The sequence below is a fragment of the Agelaius tricolor genome, unplaced genomic scaffold (assembly GCF_023055355.1).
Source record: "Agelaius tricolor isolate 1412-34295 unplaced genomic scaffold, bAgeTri1.0.p SCAF_12, whole genome shotgun sequence".
Classification (NCBI taxonomy): Eukaryota; Metazoa; Chordata; class Aves; order Passeriformes; family Icteridae; genus Agelaius; species Agelaius tricolor.
The window spans coordinates 25252357-25274229 of record NW_027269272.1 but is presented as its reverse complement, the minus strand read 5'-3'; the positions used below and the strand labels follow the sequence as shown (position 1 = coordinate 25274229).

Below are 21873 nucleotides of genomic sequence, written 5' to 3'. Positions count from 1 at the left end.
TGCAGGAGATGCAATCCTGGGTCTGGGATGTGGTGCAGGAGATGCAGTCCTGTGTGTGTCTGGGATGTGGTGCAGGAGATGCAATCCTGTGTCTGGGATGTGGTGCAGGAGGTGCAGTCCTGTATCTGGACACTGGAGGATGGGTGCAGAGCCCTCCCACTCCCCAGGGCTCAGGGATGGTGCAGATTTGGAGTTGTGCCCCTCTAAGCACACACCAAATCAGGTTTGGGCCTGGCTCCCTCACCAAAGATGACTTTAATGGGGAATTCCAACTAAAATAGCCACTGGAAGGTTTGGGTTTCCCTTTCCCCACTACGGCCACACACCCATCACGAGCAGTGAGCTTCACCCCAGCACTGCAGCCCCAGTGGCAGGGGCAGGACCCCTCTGTACCTGTTGCCTTCTCAGGGTTGTTGCACATGAAGCACTGCCAGGCTCCTGCCTCCTCGCTGTAGCCAAACAAATCAAAGAACCTCACCTCCTCCAGGTGCATCTGAACATTCTCCAGATCCTGGAGGGAGGAGAGAAACCAAACTCATCAGGTGGAGAAGCACCAGAACCCCAAATCCAGAGGGACACAGGGGGTCCTTCCCATGGCTCCTGCAGAGGGACAAGGGGCCAGGGCACTGAGCTGGGCAGGAATGGGCACTGAGCTGGGCACTGAGCTGGGCAGGACAGGACAGCACACGGGGACAAGGCTGACAAAAAGCCCAGGAGCTTCCCCATCCCGTGAAAAATCTGGTGGTGGCTGCCATGAGGCAACTCCGGCCTGCAAGAGAGCAAATCCCACTGAAATATCAGTGCAGAAACCTGCCTGCTCCACTCTGCACTCCAGCACACTTTAAATAACCTGCAAGGAGCCACTTGTTTCAGGAGGGAAAAGCCTACTTGGAGAGATTTATCTCATCCCTGTGCTCCATCAGCCCGAAAGGCTCAGAGAGCCCTTGGTGCCAAGGTGGCCCTTCCTTCTGCCACAGAACAGAAAGGAGAGGGGAGAACGGAGCCACCCACGGCCCCAAAATGTTAACTGTGCTCTTAAAGCAGCAAAGGGATCCCCGAGGGCATCACATGGGGCCAGTGAAGCAGCCACCAGCTCAGGGCTGGCACAGAGGAGCCAGGAGGGCTCAGCAGCTCCCTGGGCTGGGCACACTCAGGGCTCTGATGGGGAGCTCTGCACAGCCCAGGCAGCCTGGGAGGAGCCACATCTGGAAGTGCTCTGCTCCTGGCACACCTCGAGCCCTGCTGAATGGGTAAATCAATGTTTTCTGTGGCATGGAGAGGCTGCCCAGTGGAACACAGCGAGCTCTGTGTGAGCCAGGCCCTCAGTGCAGCTCCAGGGATCACCACAGCTGAAGGCATTTCTCAGAATTCAGTCTGGAGTGAAGCACTGATGTCATACATGACCCTCCAGGTTTGAAAAATGCTTTAGAATCCATATTGGAAAAAAATTATCACCTTCCACTGTGTCCAGCCTGGCCTTGGGCACTGCCAGGGATCCAGGGGCAGCCACAGCTGTGCCAGGGCCTGCCCACCCTGCCATCCAGGAATTCCCATCCCACCCTGAAAAAGCATTTCAGACTCTGCTAGAACACAATGCATAAGCTTAGTCTCAAATATAGCAGCCAATGTTGATGCTGCATTTGCATCAACACACTTCAAGCTATTGAAAATTAGAAGTGCTGCACTTAATGAAGCAGCCACACCCCCAGAATTTTGCTTCCTGGACTACTGGCAGAGGAATAACACCAAAAAATACAATAATTTTGTCCAATAATTCACAGTAATGCACAATAATTCACTAAGTCCTGTTAGCAGTGAGAAGAACTTCTGAGATGACAAATTGCAATTATGACAGAAGCTGAGGAAAGTAAGGACTAGCTCACGCAGGGAATGTTCCAGGCAGATTTTTTGGAATTGCAAAAGCTAAAGAAAACCTTCCTTATGGCAGTCCTTGTCCTCATTCCCAGAAAACTGAATGGGAATTGCACTAGAGACAAACTTGGGCTCTTAGTAGTAAACAAAACCAGAACAAGCTCTGGTTCTGTGTTAATAAACAAAAGCAATCCAGAAAGTCAATGCAGCAGCAAAGAGCAGAGCCCAGGAGGGGACCTGCAGAGCCAGAGCAGCTCAGGGGGTTCCAGCTGCCCCTCTGTCCTCAGCCTCAGGGCTGCTCCCTGCTCCAGACCCTGCTGGATCTCAGGATCCCCCTCCCAGCTCTGCTGCTCTGGGAACTCTCAGGGGTTGGAGCCCTGGTCACTGGGAATTTCAGACTTTCTGTGCTGCCAGGCACTGACCCCTGAGAGAACACTGCACTGGCCTGGGGCTGTGGAGAAGCTTCCAGAATGGAATGATAGAACTGGGATGGTGGGTGTGGAGTTTGAATAGAAATGTGTGATACCACAGGGTGGGAAACCCAGAGTTTAAGGGTTTAGAATACAGTAATATACATAAAGCAAGATGGAGGTTTTAGGGCAGAGGCTGCTCCTTCTTCTCCACCTTCTTCTTCCTGGGTTTGGGTGGTTTTGTGTAATTGGACAAAAAGTCCCCATTGCCAGCAGGGTGGTTGGTTTTGGGTTAAAAGTAAAAATAATTGAGGTGTCATTTCTTAATTGGACAGTTTATCCTTAAAAGGCCTTGCAGAGAGAGAGAGAGAGAGATGGGGCTCCATTTTCAGCCTGTTAGAATGAAGTGCTGCAGAACTCAGGGTTGGTGAGACTGTGACATGGATAAGAACTAACAAACATCTGAGTCCAAGCAAGTCAAAGCCATGCTGAGCAGCAAAGCTGCTCTAAAGCCTCTGCATGAGCCAGGCTTGGATTCAACAGCAGCTCAGATCCTTAGCACAGCTCCTCTGTGCCTGAGTAAATCTGGCCCCAAAGCTGCTCTCAGATGTGGGGCTGCCCCACTCCTCTGAGCCCCAGCAAGAGCTCCCACTCCTTCACCACATCACCCTGGGAGTTCAGAAGGTGTTCCCAACAAAACTGTGGTTTTAAATCAGCCATAGTCTTGGTAATTTAATCCTATTCCACCAGACATCTTCATGCCCACAATATTCTGAGAGAATGTTGTAAAATCATGTTTGACAACTCATTTCATCCAAATGAGCTGCATGGAGATGCTCAGGAATAAATAGATATTTGTTTTCCAATCCTACAGTGGCCTTTTCCAAGCAGCTGATGAATAGCTTGGAAAGAGCATTCACTGAAATCCTGGAGACAGAAAAGAGCTTTGGGCTGCAATCCCTTCAGCTGGTGGGGGTAACTAATGGCACATGTGCAGACACATAACTCCATAAAATCCAGGGCTGTGTGTAGATGGGGGAACTTCCAAGGGCTGCCCAACACCCCACAGCAGCAGCTGAGCTGAGCCTGGAGCTCCAGACTGAGAGCAGGACCAAACCCACGTGCAGCATCCCTGCTCTTCATGCCATGGGTCACTTCAGGGATGGGGAACCAGCCTGGGCACCTTCCAAAGCTCAGCACAAAACACCCCTGAACACAGAAAAGGCTCCAAAGTGCAGGGCCAAGTCCTCCTGCTCTTTTAACCAGCAAGGAAAGTGATCCCTTACCTTCTGGTGAGGGAAGGTGGACTGGATCATGGCAGCCTCAAAGCTGTGTGTGCCCTTGAGCTGTGTCTTCTCCCACAGCTCCTTGAGGACTTGCACAGAGCTGCTTTGGGTTGACAACGGTTCTGCAAACAGGCTCTGCAGGAAACATTGGGGATGATTTCAGGTGTTTTTTCACTCAGGTGTTACCAAAGAGCATCTTGTGCTCACAGTGGGACAGCCAGGAGAACCAGGGGTGAGGCCTGGGCAGTTCTGATGGGTCCATGGGCTCACAACTGGATAAACACCAAACACCTCAGTTCCTCTGGGCTTTCTGAAGCTTATTGCACATCCCACAGCTCTGAGGAATGAGGATTCCCCTTCAATGGCCACTACACGACCTGGTTCTGTATTGAAATGTGAATTTATCACCAGGCAGCAGCCCTGGCCCCTCTGTGTGAACCACACCCAGAGACCTGGGGGAGCTGCATCCCCCTGGGCAAACCTGGCATTTCCAGGCACAGGGAGGGGGTGCCTCCCACCCCTGCAGGGTCTGTTTGGAGCTCCCCAGGTCCCAGTCCTTGAGCAGCACGAGCAGAGCCTGAGAGTGCCCTGGCCAGAGGGTGGGATGAAGCACAGGAGGGAGAGCTCTACAGGGCTCTCTGTTTAATATTGATTCCAAGAACAGCCCAGTACTTGCACGTGTGTGGAATTTCCTAACAGGTCACAAATAGTGTGAAACTAAGAGAGAGCCCTACATTCACACTTCAAGGTGCAACAGGTGGGGTTTGAGCTGAAATACAATGTTCAGTTTCTTAACACACACAGAGCCTTTCACTGAGGTTCATCCCATCCTCAGGCAGCCTTGGGAGCCCCCAGGATTCATCCAAAATTAACACAGTGAGGGATGCTGTGGATGGAACAGCCTGAATTGCTCTGCCCTGGGTGTTTTCCTAGAAATAAACACTTTTCAAGAACACTGGTCAGTTCATTTAAAAAATAATAATGGAGAGTTCTACTGTGTTTCAAAACTCTTGGATAGAAATTGGGAAATTATTAGTGCAGGACAGCAGGATTAGGCTGGATGGGTTTGCTGAGACAGAGGAGACAGAAAGTCCATCCAGGAATCCCACGTTTGAAGGACATTGCCCATATTGTGAAATCGAATATTTGCAGTGTGGAAAATCAGATTTGTTGTGCGCTCCTATCTTGGCTCCGGCGTGTAACTGCATGCTTTAATTAAAAGATCACGGAGGAGAAGGAGGAGAGGCACAAGTGTTGCCAGCCACAGGGCAGCTGTGAGGGCAGGGCTGCTGGGTCACTCACTGTGCTGTGGCCCAGGGAGCTCTGGGGGACAGCAGCCCCCAGCAAGGTGTCACCTGTCCTGCCCAGGTGCTGAAACTCCTGCAGCCTGTGCTGAGAATGAAACACAGTAGAACTCTCCATTATTATTTTTTAAATGAACTGACCAGTGTTCTTGAAAAGTATTTATTTCTAGGAAAACACCCAGGGCAGAGCAATTCAGGCTGTTCCATCCACAGCATCCCTCACTGTGTTAATTTTGGATGAATCCTGGGGGCTCCCAAGGCTGCCTGAGGATGGGATGAATCTCAGTGAAAGGCTCTGTGTGTGTTAAGAAACTGAACATTGTATTTCAGCTCAAACCCCACCTGTTGCACCTTGAAGTGTGAATGTAGGGCTCTCTCTTAGTTTCACACTATTTGTAACCTGTTAGGAAATTCCACACACGTGCAAGTACTGGGCTGTTCTTGGAATCAATATTAAACACAGGAAAATCACCTGAGGGGTGGTAGAACAGCACTGAGCTGATTTACAAATCCTGCTCAGTCCAAACCTCTGCAGTAAAACCCCAGTGGGTTCTGCCCCTCCAACCTCCTCCTGCAGCCTTGGGGTTGGGGCTGCTCCCCTAAAATCCACTGCCAGCTCCTGGCTGCTTCCCAGGCACCTGGGAGTTCTGCCTGAATAAGAACAATATGCTTTGGTCCCACTTTTTTATCCCCAGACTTTGTAATCTCCCCAGCCAGTTTGAATTTGGGCTATTTAACAGAAATAGAAAAACTTCTACAGCACAAAACAACTTCAGCCCAGTGGCACGAGTTCCTGAGGGACCACAAGGGTCACAAATGGCTGTGAGTTAGGGGTGCATTTAATGAGTTTAACCATGAAACATTCTTGTCCAAGTGGGACAGGAGCAGCCCAGAGGGGCCCTGGCTGGTGTGGGCCTCACCTGCTGGAACAGGAACATGATGTGGATCCAGAGGGGAGGCTGCTGGCTCACCAGGGTGAAGCTGGATTTGCTGTACAGGCAGTAGTGGCCCTTCAGGGGACAGCTGAAGAACAGCTTTGCCACACAGCTTTGACCAGTATCTGCAAAGGCAAACATGGCAGGTAAAAACCAGCTACAAAGCAGAGAAAAAGCTCAGTGCCCGTGCTGGGGTGCCAGAGCCACAGGGGAAAACATTCCACTCAGGATTTGGGGCACTCCTGCAGCCAGCAGGGCACTGATGTGTCTGCACCCTTAAAGAGGGAGAGAAATTCAGTGTTCAGTGCTTCAGATCTTACCCTGTAACCCTTTACTGCCAAATGCAGGAGGGACAGCACAGCCCAGCCAGGCTGTTCATAGTCCTTGTGCTTTCTCACGTGTTTGGGGTACCAAACCAGCAGGTCCATCCAAACTGTGTCTCCCTTTTCCTATTTAAACAGCTCATTGGGAAACCCCTGCCCTGGCAGGGCCCAGCCAGGTGGGGCTGACACCTGTGGGATCCCTGCTGAGGTGAAGGTTTGAACTGGAAATTGAGATGCACAATTCTGCTTTTGCTAAATATTATAGATCATGGAATGGTTTGGGTTGGAAAGACCCTAAATCCCATCCAGCCCCACCCCAGCCATGGCAGGGACACCTCCCACTGTCCCAGGTGCTCCCAGCCCCAGTGTCCAGCCTGGCCCTGGGCACTGCCAGGGATCCAGGGCAGCCCCAGCTGTGCCAGGGCCTGCCCACCCTGCCAGGGAAGGATTCCTAATTCCCAATATCCCCCCATCCCTGCCCTCTGTCCATGTGAAACCATTTCCTCAGCAAACCCAAACAGCTTTGTCTGAGGATGATAAAATGGTTTCCCCTTGCCAGCTTCTGGGGTTTGCTCCCAGCCTCACAGCCACCTGGCCTCTCTGCAGCATTTCTGGCAGGTTCCAACACCCCACTTTGAGATTTTCTGCATTTTCAGTGACAATCTGTGACACTGACACTTTGTCCTGGCAAGGCATTCTTTTGTAGCTCTGGTAAACTCATTCCTCACATGTGACACTTTTACACGAAACACTGAATTTATTACATTTCCCTCCTATGCATTCACATTTTGATTAGATGGAAAATGTTAAACCCAAGCATTTCAAGCCCATCTGTTGTGGACACACAGGCTGCCCCTGCTCTTGTCAGCAGATCCAGAAACCATCTCTGCTTACTCACATTTTCTCCAAAGTCACAGCTCATTTTTTCAGCCAGGAGATTTTCTTTGAGCATTTTCTTCCTTCCCCTTCTCCCCACGGTGACTCACCAGGACAGCAAGGGGCTGACTCACATCCCTGCATGGCTGGCCCATGAGCAACACCCCCCAGCAGGGGGAAATGGGGCATGAACCCCCTTCTCTGGGAGCATGGCATAAAATGCACTCACTTGGATTGCTGGCTATGGGGAAAACTTGAGTTTCATTACCCAGACCTGCCAGTTCTCACCCAAACCTGCCAGTGCTCGTGTTCACTGCAACAGAGGGGTTGGGGAAGCCAAAGGGGTTAATGAGAGCCATCCTGGATCCTGGGGCACATGAAAGCACACAATGACATTTCCAGGGAGGCTGCTGACAGATGCTCCTCCAAACTGCAGACCCCTCACAGATGCTGAAATAACCTTCACTCATGCACTCAAGCAGAAATCGGGCTTGGCCTGGGGCCAGGTGTGTGGAAAGTTGATGTTTCAAGATGGGAAATGACTCTTAGCTAAAAATGACCCCAAAGCACGTGAAGAGGAAGGTGAAGAGGAGCAGGCAGCTTGTCCTTCCTCTTGCCTGGAACACAGCCATTACTCCCCCAGTTCCAAACACAGGGACTGACAGAAATCCTGGGAGCAGGGAGAAGGGGCAGGGCTGCAGCCCCTGATGGGAAAAGGCACCCAGGGAGGACCTGCTTGGGGGGCTGGGAAGGACATTCCTGAACGCTGATAAAAATGGCAGAGGATCTGTGGAGAGGCTCCTGAGGAAGTGCTTAGCAAGGGTTTGTGGTGGCACTGAGGAGCACACGGAGGCTGAGGACACGTGCCAAAATCAACGGCAGCTCCAGAGCACAGCCCTGGCTGCCCGAGCACCAAGTTCCTGGAAAACTGCAGCCCTCATTTGTCACTACCACTGCAGAAAGCTCCTTCCCAGATGATCTCCCAGGCTCTGGAATGAGCTGAGCAGCTCCTCAGGGCTGCCCTGCTCTGTTTGAAGTGCTGGTTTGGCACTGGCTGAGCAGCAGCCCACATTTGCTACGTGCAGCTTTCAGCAGCTCCTGATGAGCCACCAGGATCCACCTCTGACAGGGAATATCAGTTATTCCACTTCAGCAGAACCACGGAATCATGGAGCGCCTTGGGTTGGAAGGGACCTTAAATATCATCTCATTTCAGCCCTGCCAGGGCAGGGACACCTTCTACCATCCCAGGTGCTCCAGCCCCAGTGTCCAGCCTGATCCTGGGCACTGCCAGGGATCCAGGGGCAGCCCCAGCTGCTCTGGGAATCCATCCCAGCCCCTCCCAGCCAGGAATTCCTCCCCAGCCTCCCATCCATCCCTGCCCTCTGGCAGTTTAAGACCATCTTCTCCTGTCCTTTCATTATCTGCCAGGCTCTCCTCCTTCCCCAGCCTTGGCAGGAGAGTCCAAGCAGCACAAGGAAAGGATTTTGAGACACGAGAACACGTGAAGAGCACCACGAGGCACCAACCCACCCACGGAGTCACCAAGTGCCCCAGAAGGCTGATCAAGACCCCAAGGCAAGGTTCCTCAGCCAAGGAACATTTCTCAGCCCAGCTCTTGGCGCGTCTCTGCCTTCCAGCAAGGGAATAAGCAACAGCTCCTTCCTCCTACAGGAAACAAGGGAATATATGTTGCAATTTTAAAGTTCACAACTGAGTGGTTGTGCCTGGGGAAAGGGAACAAAATATAACCAGAAGAATGTCAGCAGAGCTGTTAATTGTTACCTATTCCAGCTTCACATGCTGGGCTGAACCAGGAGGGTACAGAGTCACTGGCTCTGGGAACAATTAATGTGTTATTTGATTTACATTGGTGATCCTTTACTATTAAATGAAATCTGTTAATAAGAGTAAAAGTATGCTCATAAATTTCCTGAATAGAATCAAACCCATGCATAAACATGGAACCAATAAGAAATGGATGCAACTTTTTAAACTTTGGGTTTAAGCTTTTTCAGCTTCCTCAGTTTCCTTTGCCTGACCTCTTCAGTTTGGGTTACAAAAAGTATGCAAACAATAAATACATTTATAGGAGGAGAGGGCAATTTTTAAAGCAAGCAGCTTCAAGAAGTGCTGCTTTATATTGTTTTTAACACACTAACTTTGTGTGCAGGGCATAACTCAGTCCAAGGTGTGAGTTACACCAACATCAAGAGAAGGCAGGGCTGTAATGGGGGTGGACACCAACAACGAGGCACTCAGCACAGACTCCACATCCAAGGGGCAAGTCCAGGAGCTCAGAAGACATAAAATCATCCCAGAATCACAGATGGGGTTGGAAGGGCCTTAAAGCTCTTGTTCTACCTCCCCTTCCTTCCCCTAGACCAGGTTGCTCCAAGCCCCGTCCAAGTCCAAGCCCTGTGGTTGATGCCACCACCCACAGGAGTGTCCCAGCTGCCAGGTGAAGCCCACCTAGAGAGCAGCCTGTTCTGAGGGCAGCTGTGAGGCCCTCAGGATGTGCCACACATGTGTGAGGGCAGCCAGGGGACAGCTGGTCACATCCCCAACACTCTGCTGTGGCGCTGGGAATCTCTGCTTGGTCTGACAACGTGGATCACCAGGAGCACCACGGCCATCCTGAGCTGTGGCACTGCCATCCCCAGCAGTGACACTGCCATCCTGAGCTGTGGCACTGCCATCCCCAGCAGTGACACTGCCATCCTGAGCTATGGCATTGCCATCCTGAGCTGTGGCCATCCTGAGTGGTGGAATTGCCATCCCCAGCAGTGGCACAATGGCCATCCCTAGTGGTGGCACTGCCATCCTGAGCTGTGGCCATCCCTAGTGGTAGCACTGCCATCCCCAGCAATGACACTGCCATCCTGAGCTGTGGCACTGCCATCCCGAGGTGTGGCCATCCTGAGTGGTGGCATTGCCATCCCCAGCAGTGACACTGCCATCCTAAGCTGTGGCATTGCCATCCCCAGTGGTGCCATTGCCATCCCCAGTGGTGGCCATCCCCAGCAGTGGCACTGCCACCCTAAGCTGTGGCCATCCCCAGCAGTTGCACAATGGCCATCCCCAGCGGTGGCACAATGGCCATGCCCAGCAGTGGCACTGCCATCCCCAGCAATGGCACTGCAATCCTGAGCTGTGACACCAGTATCCCCAGCGGTGGCACTGCCATCCCCAGCGGTGGCACAATGGCCATCCCCAGCGGTGCCACTGCCATCCCCAGCGGTGGCACAATGGCCATCCCCAGCGGTGCCACTGCCATCCCCAGCGGTGGCACAATGGCCATCCCCAGCGGTGCCACTGCCATCCCCAGCGGTGGCACAATGGCCATGCCCAGCGGTGGCACAATGGCCATCCCCAGCGGTGGCACTGCCATCCCCAGCAGTGGCACAATGGCCATGCCCAGCAGTGGCACAATGGCCATCCCCAGTGGCGGCACTGCCATGCCCAGCGGTGGCACAATGGCCATCCCCAGCGGTGGCACAATGGCCATCCCCAGCGGTGGCACACTGGCCATGCCCTGCCTCCCTGGCCCTGGGGCACTGGGAATGCCAGCCGTGCCGATGCAATGCCAGCTGATGCTCACAGGGCAGCTCCCTGGGAAGGCTCTCCCGAGCCTGCCCAGCTCTGTGATCCCCCTGCAGGACCCGAGGCCCATCTGTTCCCAATCAGGGGCTGCTGATGGAATGCTGGAATCCACCAGGGCTGAGCAGGGCTGAGCACTGCAGGGGAGCAATGAGCTCTTCCATCCACGCCGGCATCTGGTCCCCATTAGCCCTCAGTACCACATAAAACATAATAACAACCACATTGGGGGCCAGCAGGCTGCAACCTGCTCCCCCTGCAGCCTCCCCCTCTGCCAGGGCTCTCAGGGAATGCTCATGGATGGATTTCCTCCTGCATGGCACCAGCAGCCAGCAGGGACTGCTGCAAAATGGTTCCCATGTTTTTCCATGGGTGCTGCTGACCTGGCCTCAGTGAGCAAGGGGAAATGATTCCATGGTGTCCGAGGGCTCTGTCCTTTCAGAAGGAGCCTGGAGATGGCAAATCCTCCAGCATCCTTGACACACAGATATCATCAGATGCTCTCCTTCCAGCAGCTCACCTGACATTCAAAGCTCTGGGCATTAATGGCAGCTTTTTAATCCAAATTACCTAAAAATGGAGCAGAACTAGAGCAGAACACAAGGGCCTGTCCTTGCTATCCCCAAACCCAGCAGCTGTGCAGGTCCTGCCTGGGAATGGCTGCACCCATTCCAAGGGCAGGGTGCACAGGGCCATGGCTCTGAGGCACTGTCCTGGCAGGGGTGGGAAACAAGGAGAGCAGATCAGAAATCCTGATCACAAATCCTGATCCACCAGGAGAATACAGCATCCCAAGCCATCCCAGAAAATATGGGCTGAGGAAAACACTGCTGAACTCCACGAAAACTGAAGAGCCTGACAAATATGGTGGCCTGTTGTTTTTCTCTTCTTTTCAGGAAAAGATCCCCAGGATTAAGAAGCTTTAAGTGATGAACATGACATTAAAAAATGCCTCAAATTGCATCAGGTATGTCAGAGATGTGGGTCAGGGCTCAAGGCTCCAAGCTAAGCAGGAACTGAACCAATAAATGGAATTTTGAGGGTTTGGGTTCCTTCTTTCTGCCCCAGCTCAAATCCCCTCTCTGACTGCAGTGTTATTCCAAAAAAATCCCTTATGCACATGAGCCTGGTGTTGCAGCTTGTCTGCTCTGTGAAACACCCCCAGCTTAAACCTTTCCTTTAGGATAAAACCTTCTGGCCAGCAGCCCAGTGCTAGCACTGCTCCTGCTGTAGGATCATCACCCAATTCACAGCTCTCCCCAAGGCACAGCCAGCCAAAACCAGTAAATATTAAACAACACGGCTGACATGGCAATTTTTCAAGGTCTGTAGGAGGCATCTTCAAACTGGCACAGACAGTTCATGGATCCACCCTGACACTTCTTAACCTGCAGCCCTTCCCAGCTGTAAAATCTGACACTCCAGGTAATATTGCATCCATTTGGACAGGGAATATAAATTGAATGAGCTTGGAAGTCAACAAGGAGCCTGCAAATCACACCCTGTAAAGCAAAAATACTCCGTGAGGGGTAAGACCTACACAGCAAACATCTGACTCAAGAGCAAAAAAGCCAATTTGCAAATCACAGACAATTTAGCAGAGCAGAGGTGCCTATTCTGCGTGTTTTGAGCTTGCCTCTGACAACTTCACGGCGTGTTCTCCAGCACCTGGATGGGGGCAGACACTCAGTTAATCCTCCCAGTCACTGGAGATGTTGCAAATCTCTTTTCCAGGCTGCAGAGGCCATTTATCTCCACATGGAGGTCTCTGATTTTCCTCACACTCCTGCAGCCACTCTCATCCTTTATGCTCCAAATTGAGGCTCTAATTAATGCAGGCAGTCCCACAATGGTTTGGGTTGGAAGGGACCTTGGAGCCCCTCCAGCTCCTGGCAGGGACACCTTCCCCTGTGTCACTACTGCCCAGATCTCTGAGGGTCCTGCAGGAAAATTGGGACATTCCCAAGGTTCTGTCCTCACCAGCACACCCCAATCTGGAGGAGCCCCAGCCTGGGGTTAAGAATGAGGAATTCTCCCCATTCCCAGACAGGCTGCCCCAGGTCAGACACCACCAGCAGCAGAGATGCCAGCAGGGGTGGAACTCTGGTCAGGAGAGCAGAATTTGGTCCATCACCCCTTGGAAATTCTTCTAAATTCTCTTTATTAACACCCTGCTGACCCCCCAGAGCTGCCACTTGAAATCCCAGGAAAGGCCTGAGCAGGGAAAGGAAAGGTTGGGAAATGTGCACTCTTGCAACACATTCTGCCACTATTTCCTTCAAACGCTCTGTGTCATGAGGGGCTGCTCTGGGTTTCTTATCTTTTCATATCTTCCATGTCTCACACATTAAATTTTCAGTTCAGACTCCCCCACAGCCTACATAAAATCAGCCAACTATATTTATTAATGTTTTCTAATCTTGTTTTTTTTTTCTGCTAAACACGTTGGTGAAATGTAAAACACGCCTTTGAGTGGGCCCTGTTAGAGTTTGGGGATCTCTGAAGTGCAATAACTGCAGGTTTTTGGAGAGCTTTATGCAATATCTGAAATATTAACAGAGCTGTCCCCTGTGGAATGAGCAGGGCTGCATTTCTTCAACAGATTTAGAGCGAGTCCCATAAATCTCTGCTCTGCACATATGTCCCTGCTCAAGGAATTTCCCTAGGAATGCTGGTTGAGGATTTTCAGGAAATTACAATAGTTTGAATGAATTTAGAAATAGTCACATGCCTAGGATGTATCATAAGAGGTATTGCAGAAAGGAAACTGAGCAATACATTAAAAAATATTCAATATATGGGATTTCATTAATGTGGGGTCAGAGCACTCAGCACTTCAAAAACCACATTGTTCACTCTCATGTTTTCACTGGAATTTTATGCAACACAAGTTTTGTCCTTAATTCTACCAGATAACTATTTCAACTACTAACCCTGGAATTTAAAGTATTTAGGAAATTCTTCAGAAGCATAAGCTTTTAAAATATATATAGAGAAAAAGAATTATATCCCTTTTATGAGTGGAAACTGCTTTTCCACTTCTTGACCACTCAGAAAAGAAAGAAATAAATCTTTTATCAACTTCGGTTGATGCTTGTTGGAGCTGAAGTGACGCTGTATTAGAAGGTGATGTTTGAAGTGACTGGAAATTTAATTTATTAAATTTAATTTAATTGATTGAGGCAGCTGCTCCTTGGGATCAACGTGGCCCATGGAAGGGTTGGGCTGTGAACAGCTCATGGCCACCACTGAGGGGGTTGGATGCACCCAAATTCACCTCAAAGGGAATAAGGGAGGAGGCTCCCAACCCAACCCAACCCAACCCAACCCAAAGCATTCACTTCAAAGAGGAGCAGATCACAGACCCACCAGGGATGAAAGCAGCAAACATGAAAGCAGCCCAGGCATTGGTGAGATGGGATCCAGCCCAGCCCAGCCCATGGGGATCTCACCCCGCTGTGCCCTTCGGGAGTTCTGTGGTTGGAATGTGCTGCCCTGAGGGTCCTGCCCTTTGTTGGCCCAGTCCAGCTGATCATGAGGAAGGAGGCCCAGACTTGCCCAAACCAACCCAGCAGGAGCCTCACAGACCAGCACGGGGCCCATGGCACGTGGGCTGTGCAGCACACATCAATCCCTGACGTCCCAGCCGGCCCCACAGCTCCAGCCTGGAGCTGGCAATGTCCCTTCCTGCCCTGCCTTGTTCCCAGAGGCTCTGCCACCCTCAGGGCTCACTCCCCACCACATCCAGAGGGAAATGTTCACCTGAGCCTTCGTGGGAGTCTGGGAGAGGCACGGGATGTGTCCCTGGAGGAAATGAATCCTGGAAGGGTTTAAAAGATTCCATTTGGGAAATGCTGTTTTCTCCAGCTGATGTTCCTCCCTGCCTGTGCTGGGGGGTCTCTGCTCCCCTTTGGGCCCTGAGGGGGGTTTGGGTGGGTACAGAAGCCCTTGGGGGGCTCAATCTGCTTACCTTCGATCACACACTGCTCAGGGATGGGAATCCTCCTCCCCATCTCCATCACAAACTCCTTGACCTTGCCCAGGTTCTCCTTCAGGTGCAGGTACAGCTTGTCCTGGTGCTCCACAGGGCCCGTGGCTGCCTCTGCCCTTCCCTCCAGGGCCTGTTCTGGGGTCAGCTCTGGCAGGCTGCCTGCCTGGGGGTGATCAGCACTCTGGTGTGAAAGCAGGCAGCTCCCCAGGTGCCCTGCCTCAGGCTGCACCCCAAAAGGCTCCTGCTGGTGCTCCTGGCTGAGGCACAGCTCGGAGAAGGAGATGCCAGCAGGGATGTCCCCACCGTCCTCGTCTGTCCCTCCCTCTGAGCTCAGCCCCTTCACCCTGAGTGTGTGCAGGGCCAGGCTCTTGGACCTGCAGGGAGGAAAGGAAAAGGGGTTTGGAACAGAGGCAGGGCACAAAAATCCCCCCAAAATGTGCCCTGTGCAGCTGCCTCAGAGAGCCCAACGTGGGCTCACCAAGGCAGGGGCAGGAGCCTGCTGGGAAATCTGCATTTCCTAAGCCAGGCTCAAGCCCCAGCTTTAATAAGCAAATGAAATGGAACAACATCCAAATGATATGCACATATCCCAGCATCTGCCATGGGGGAGTGAGGCAGCCCCTCTGCAAGGATCCTGGAGCCCTGGGGTGGTGTGGCTGAGGTACCAATCTCACCATAGAAAAGGCAAGCAGTAATTTCACTGAACCAGGACCCTGCCTCCAGCCCTTCCTGCCCTGCGTCCCTGCTGGGATGGAGGGGAGCAAAGAGAGCAGAAGTGGCTGAGAGGGCAAATCCTGGAGCAGGAAGAGCTCTGTGTGGAGCTGTGGAGCAGGGACAGCCCCACACAGCTGTCACTGATAAATACTGTTAGTGATAACACCCTGAGGAAAGCTCTCAGGGCCTTCCTGTCCGTGATATTTCAATGCAGGGCTTCTTTTTTTTCTTGCCCTTTTTTGCTGCTTTAGGGAGCAGAAAAGATTAACTGGGTTTCCCAGAGCAGCTGTGGCTGCCCCTGGATCCCTGGCAGTGCCCAAGGCCAGGCTGGATGGGCTTGGAGGGGACAGTGGGAGGTGTCCCTGCCCATGGTGGCACTGGCTTTGAGGCCCTCCCAACCCAAACCATTCTGGGGTTCTGGGATTTAGAACGATTTCATCCAGCCCTTAAGTTCATGGATGCAAAAGCTGGTTAAATTCAGGTTTATGCTGCCTGTGGGTATTCCACGAGCAGACCAAACCCTCCGTATTTGGATAAAGTTTTATGACAGACCTGATCTCCCTAAACCCCTCACACATTTTCCAGAGCCATACCTGTTAAACCTCATATCCTTCCTTTCTTCTTTAGAGACCTGGCCCAGGCTGTATCTCCTCACTGAGCCGGGGGTGCTGTTGTCCACATTTATTTTCTCTTCAAAAGCCTGGATTTTAACTTGCAGCTTTTCATCTTCTTCACTGCCGTTCACGACAGATTTTAAATCATCCAGTGGTACAGGACATTCTGCCTCAGGGTCCTTTTCCATCCTGAGGAAGCACAAAGCAGAGGTTTAACTCTGGCACACTCTGTTCATTGTGCTGATGCTGTGTCTGTGCCTGGGACTTGTGGTTTGGATCTGGTAAAATAATTATGTTTAAACAGAGATTCCCTGAGGTTATTTTCAGGAACATCTTCTAGATCAACATCTCTGGTGGATCAGAAGCATTGAACATCTCTGACAACCCTGGCCTGGAAAGCGCCAAGCAGCAGCAAATCACAACTCTGTCCCTGACAGTTAAAAGTTTTTCATCTGAACTCAAATAATTCTCTTGAAATTGCTAAACACTGACTTATTGCATTATTTTCACAAGGCAAAAGTCAAGTTACTTGCAGACTTTATAGAATTCTGTGGTTTTAAAGCTTTGACCAAAGTACATGCAGTTCTTACTGAATTATTGCCCTCTGAGAAATAAAAATACCTTTTAAAACTCAGGAAAAATTATGAGCAATGTGACTCCAGCTCAGCAAAGAGAAAATGAATAGTTAAAATGAGCTTGTAGGACTGCAGGGCAAGTAGTTCTGGTTTGGATTTCTTATGTTTGTCTTAAAATCACAGAATCAGAGAACCAGGGAACGGTGTGGGTTGGAAGGGACCTTAAAGCCCATCCGTGGGCAGGGACACCTTCCTCTGTCCCAGGCTGCTCCAAACCCTATCTAGCCTGGCCCTAGGCACTGCCACAGATGGGCAGCCACAATATGGAACATTTTAATGCAAAATTCAAAGGTAACTTTCAAATAAATTGAAGGGAGGCCGTTGATCTTACAGGACAAAAAGAAATCTGCTGGAAAAGACACTGTTGGTAGAAATGTGCTGGGTTCCCTCAAACAGCTTTGGAAATGGCTTTTTCTGGGTTCCTGCATCACTCAGAGCCTGCACAGAGACTCAGCTCCCCTGAATATTTGGCCATTTGCTGGAAATCTGAATTTTGAGTGTCCTTACTCTGCCTTGGAGCTGCTGTAGGACTGGATTTCCCAGGGACCCACAACAACAGCATCACTGCTCTGCTGAGGTGAACATTCCCACCTGCAGCAGGGAGGAACTGGCACCAAAAACCATGGAGCAGCACAGAGCAAACAGGAATCTCTTGGAGAATCAAGGGGGATTGGACACTATTTACTTTTTAAACTCCACCCACAGCTCTAAAACAAGTTTGTTATGCTCCTGACTATTTCTTTGTTTGATTTTCTTTTTCTTCCCCCCTGATGAACAAACATCTGAATAGCTAAATCTGTAAACCATGGATATATAAAACCACAAATGAGGGGTTTAACACAGCCCTTCCAAAGCAGCAGAGTCTCACAAGCCACGCTCGCAGTGGGGGAGCCCATTAAAAACTCCCCAAACTGCACATTACCAATTGTAAAAAGCCAGGTTTTTACAAAACAACCAGAAATGTGGCATCACAAAAAGCACTTTTTCACTTGTTTTGATAAAGGCAGCTCAGGATATTTCTCAGGGGAGCTGGCAAGTTTTGTCTTGCTTTGTTTTTAATTCAAGCAAGATCTCATAATATATTAACACTGAGGAGCACTTGAAAAATATTCTTCTGCAATAAAGACCCTTGATGTGACCTTTCCTAACAAATCTTTCTGGGGATGTAGGACAAGATTTAATTTATTGGAAAGCAGTCACTCCACCACAGCTCCCAACACTGCTGCCATTGTGGGAGCTGAGCTCTGAGGAAAACTCCTGTTCCCTGTGTAAATATGGGCAAAGCCTCAGGCACAGAGAGGGGATTGATGGACTGATGGGCCTTGGGAGGGACAGACCCCAGCCAGGGAGCCCTGGTGATGTTAGGGATTAAAAATGGTGTTTCAAACAGCACCTCTTTGTGCAGCCTCCTCCTGCTGAGCTCCCATGGCCTTGTGCAGGGAATGCAAGGAAGTTCTTCTCCTAAAGAACCACAAAATCGTTATGGTTGGAAAAGAAACATGGATGAATCCTATTTTATGTATGCAGAGCAGAAAAAAGGGTGTGGAGGGTGGGCTCCTCAAGCCACCATCCCACTGTTGCCCCTGCTGGTGCCAAGATTCCCAAGTGGGAAGCAGAGGGTCTCTGAGTGCCCAGGAGCTCTCCTGTGCACCAGCCCTGTGCCCACATCAGCTCCTTGGGAAGCCAAAGGGACAAACCTGCACAAAATCCTCAGTGAGGGCTCCATCCCACTCCACTGAAACCCTGGCAGCCCTTCCTGCTGGGCTCCCCTTGCAGCTCCTCTCAGACCAACCATTGTCTGCAGCCTTGGCAAGAGGCACTGCTGAGGCTGCTGGAGCAGGATCAGTTTACACCAAAGCTGTTTGCAGGAGGAGGAGGAGGAGGAGGAGGAGGAGGAAGGTGCACGAGCTCATGGGGAAACCATCATCCAAAAATAGTGCCAGGCTGCTGATGGCTTCATGCTTTAAATCCTCTGGGCAGATGCACCCCAGTGCCCAGGTGATGCATTAGCACAAAGGGCATTTCTCCACACCAGCACTGGGGTGCTCACTGTGGGGAAAAGAGCATCCCAAAGGGAGATTAATGAAAATACACCTGGGCTTGTGGCCAGGGCTTCACCTCTGTGCTCATGGAGGCCACAAGGATGGGTCAGGTGTTCGTGGTTTGTTAAGGGAGAGAAAATCACCTCCTCAAACAGGATGGACAAGAAAGTTTGAAGAAGGCAAGGGGTGGAGGAAAGATCATGGAACTGTCAGCAGAATCCCAGACTGGTTTGGGTTGGAGGGACCTTAAAGATCATCCCATTCCACTCCCTTCCACTGGGACCTCTCCACTGCCCCAGGTGCTCCCAGCCCCAGTGTCCAGCCTGGCCTTGGGCACTGCCAGGGATCCAGGGGCAGCCCCAGCTGCTCTGGGCACCCTGTGCCAGGGCCTGCCCACCCTCTGAGCAAAGAACTTCCTCATATTTAACCTAAATCTCTCCTGTGCCAGTGCCAAACAATTCCAAGCAGCCACAGCACTGAGAGGAGCAGCATTGGTGCAGCCCCTTAAGCTCAGTTCCTACCTAGAACAAGGACTTGGAAGCTTTCTTCCCCTTTAATTGACTGCACTGCCCCTCTAGGTTGGCTGAGTCCATTAAAACCCTGCATATGTTCTTTAAAAGCCCCTCTGGGACTGAATAACTTGCAATTTTGGGACAGTAAGGAGCAGCAGGGCATGGCCTGGTTTTAATTATGCTCCCCAGTCCCTGCATGTAAAATTCCCTGTGTCAAACAACGCCGGGCCAGCCATGGCTCTGAAAAAATCAGCTTTTCCTAATGTAAACACAGGAGTTTTGGAAGGAATGGCTATAATCCAGGCCCACAGTTTAAAATCCTGCTTTCCCTTCACAGCACAACCACCCTGGATTGCTGCTCTTTAGCTCAGTGACTGCAGCAGCTCCAGAGCTGGGAGAGCACTTCCACCTTCACATCTGGACTGGTCCCACTTCCCAAGCACGAGTCAAAACCAGCTCTGCTTAAATCAGCAGAGAGCTCTCATTCAGCCTGGTCTGATCAAGCTGATACTCTGCCTGAAATGTAAAACCAAATAGCTAAAAACTGTGAAAAACCAGCATTCTGCTGTGATCTTTCACAGAGATACTGAGGGCACAGAGGGTTGGGGAGGGAATGAAATTTAAAATAAATAAAGAAATAAATAAAATCAAGGAGCAGAGAGAGAAAATCATCTGTAACCACACTCACACAGACAATAAAGCTTCTACTCTTCAGCCAGTCCTTAACAAAGAGAATTTTAGCTAGAAACAGCCAGATTTTGATGAAAACCTTGTTTTTAACTAGGTTTTCTTAGCAGCTCTAAGAGATAAATGTGAAACCCAGAATATAATAAGGAACAGGAATATCACCATGTTTTAACAAAGTAATTTTTCAACCATAAATGGGGGGACCATGATGGGTTGGGAATGCCAAGGGCTGCTTTCTGCTGAGGTTCTGCCCCCAGGTGAGGCTTGGACATTTCTCACAGCCTCACAGTCAGACGAGGGGCTCTGTCTGGGTTCCTCTCCTTTCTCATTTTTACCTCTCTCCAGGACACCAATTATTTGTTTCCCCACTGACCTCAATGTTTTGGCTCCACTGCTCCCAGTCTGGCTCCAGGGCTGGCCTTCACTGTCAGGAGTTTTCTGACACCTCTGTTCCATTTTCCCAAAGAATCACTACTCCTGTGTGCCCCCCTGACCTATGCAAGATACACAACTCAAATTCTCAGTCTCTCACTAATTAGAAGTGACTGCCACCCTGTATTTAAATAACATTCCTATCCTCACTGTGACAAACCCCACAACACTTCAACCTTAGGATGCACAGCCAGAAGCAGCTGAGCAAGCAGAACATCTCATTGTGGATGCTTCAGAAATTCTTTTCAGACTTTTTTGGGGGCAAATCTTCATCAGGGAGCTCGGCCAGCCATTGTTCTCCTCACCCTCAGTGGGCATTTTCTAGAATAAACTCACTGATAATTGTGAGCTTGACTTCACTGATTTATTTTTAACTGAGGTTTTTTTAGCTTGCTTAAATCTACTTATCTGGGGTACGGCTTTCTTCATGGCAATGGGAGCGTATTTAATGGGAATTTTGGTGCCTCACAGTGATGCCAAAAGAGGCTACCTGGAAAAGGGGCTACCTGGAACAGAGGCTAGACAGAGTTAAAGGAATAAAGTACGGAATTATTAAAACGCCTTCAAAGGAACTTGGGCACTACAAGTGCCTGGCCGGGGCTCCACCTAAGATGGACCCAAGATGGACCCCAAGTCATGATTTTTCACACTTTTACAAGTTTTGGTCCATTTCCACATTGGGGTTAATTGCCCAGTTCCAGCTCCAGGTGATGCAGTCCCACCCTCCCAGTTCACTCTCCTCAATTCAGTGTTTGCACCTGTTGGGCGCAAAGCAGAGGCGTCCTTGGGAACTGCTGACACTTTCTGTGCAGCTCAGAGTCGCACACTAGGGCAGCACAGACTCTGGAAACCGTGCAAGCCAAGCTGCAGGCCCGAGCAGGGCAGTGAGAGAGCAGCAGTACCTGGCGGCCACGCCGTTGGCGCCGAGCTGCCGCGCCAGCAGCCTGGCGATGGCAGAGAAGCTGTTGCTCATGCGGTAAATGTCCCTGCTCTGGGAGCCCAGGATGCTCGAGAAGCTGTCGGTGAGGCTCTTGATCTCCAGCAGCAGGAGGTGGTGAAAGGAGTGCTCCATGTTGGCCAGCTGGTTCACCAGATACAGCAAGGAGGTTCTGGCTCGCTCCTGGGCAGCGTGGGGAGATAAGAACAGGGCTGAACACACGAATTCATTGTTTGCTGCTGTCAGGGGTTTGTTTGTGTGCTGGGACTGAGTCACCGTCCCTGGGGAAGAGTGGCTGCCCCACCATGACACAGGCAGCTGCCTCAAACACAGCTTATTTGTGGTTACACTGAAGTGACTTTTGTTCCTCTTGGTGTTACCTAACCCAGACTAACTCAGGACATCTTGTCTCCTCCTCAGATCCAAGCCAGATCCCTGAAGGCTCTTTAAGGGCCCTGCATCCTTCTGGGTTGGTGGATCAGCCTGGCTCAGTGATCAGGGCCCCAGCAGCACCAAGCTCCCCTTTCACCTCTGATGAGCCTGGCTCAGCTACTTCACAAAACCAAAGAATGGTTTAGAAGGGACCTTAGAGACCACCCAGTCCCACCTTCCAGATTGCTCCAAGCCCCACCAACACCTCCAGGAATGGGGAACATCCAGCTTGGATCTAAACATCTCCAGATTAGGGCTCCTCTGTTAGAGC

At 50.9% G+C, this 21873-nt stretch overlaps 1 protein-coding gene across 2 annotated transcripts in view; it reads right to left on the bottom strand.

The window, feature by feature from the left end:
* VEPH1 (ventricular zone expressed PH domain containing 1) overlaps window positions 1–21873 on the bottom strand; it is a 58675-nt gene that overhangs the window by 7506 nt on the left and 29296 nt on the right. For both annotated transcript variants that reach the window (XM_071438224.1, XM_071438225.1), the window contains 6 exons: window positions 21136–21353; window positions 15905–16114; window positions 14577–14971; window positions 5793–5932; window positions 3569–3703; window positions 394–511 (listed from right to left, as the gene is read on the bottom strand). In XM_071438224.1, the coding sequence (XP_071294325.1) occupies window positions 394–511; window positions 3569–3703; window positions 5793–5932; window positions 14577–14971; window positions 15905–16114; window positions 21136–21353 (1216 nt within the window). The remainder of the gene's footprint in view (window positions 1–393; window positions 512–3568; window positions 3704–5792; window positions 5933–14576; window positions 14972–15904; window positions 16115–21135; window positions 21354–21873) is intronic.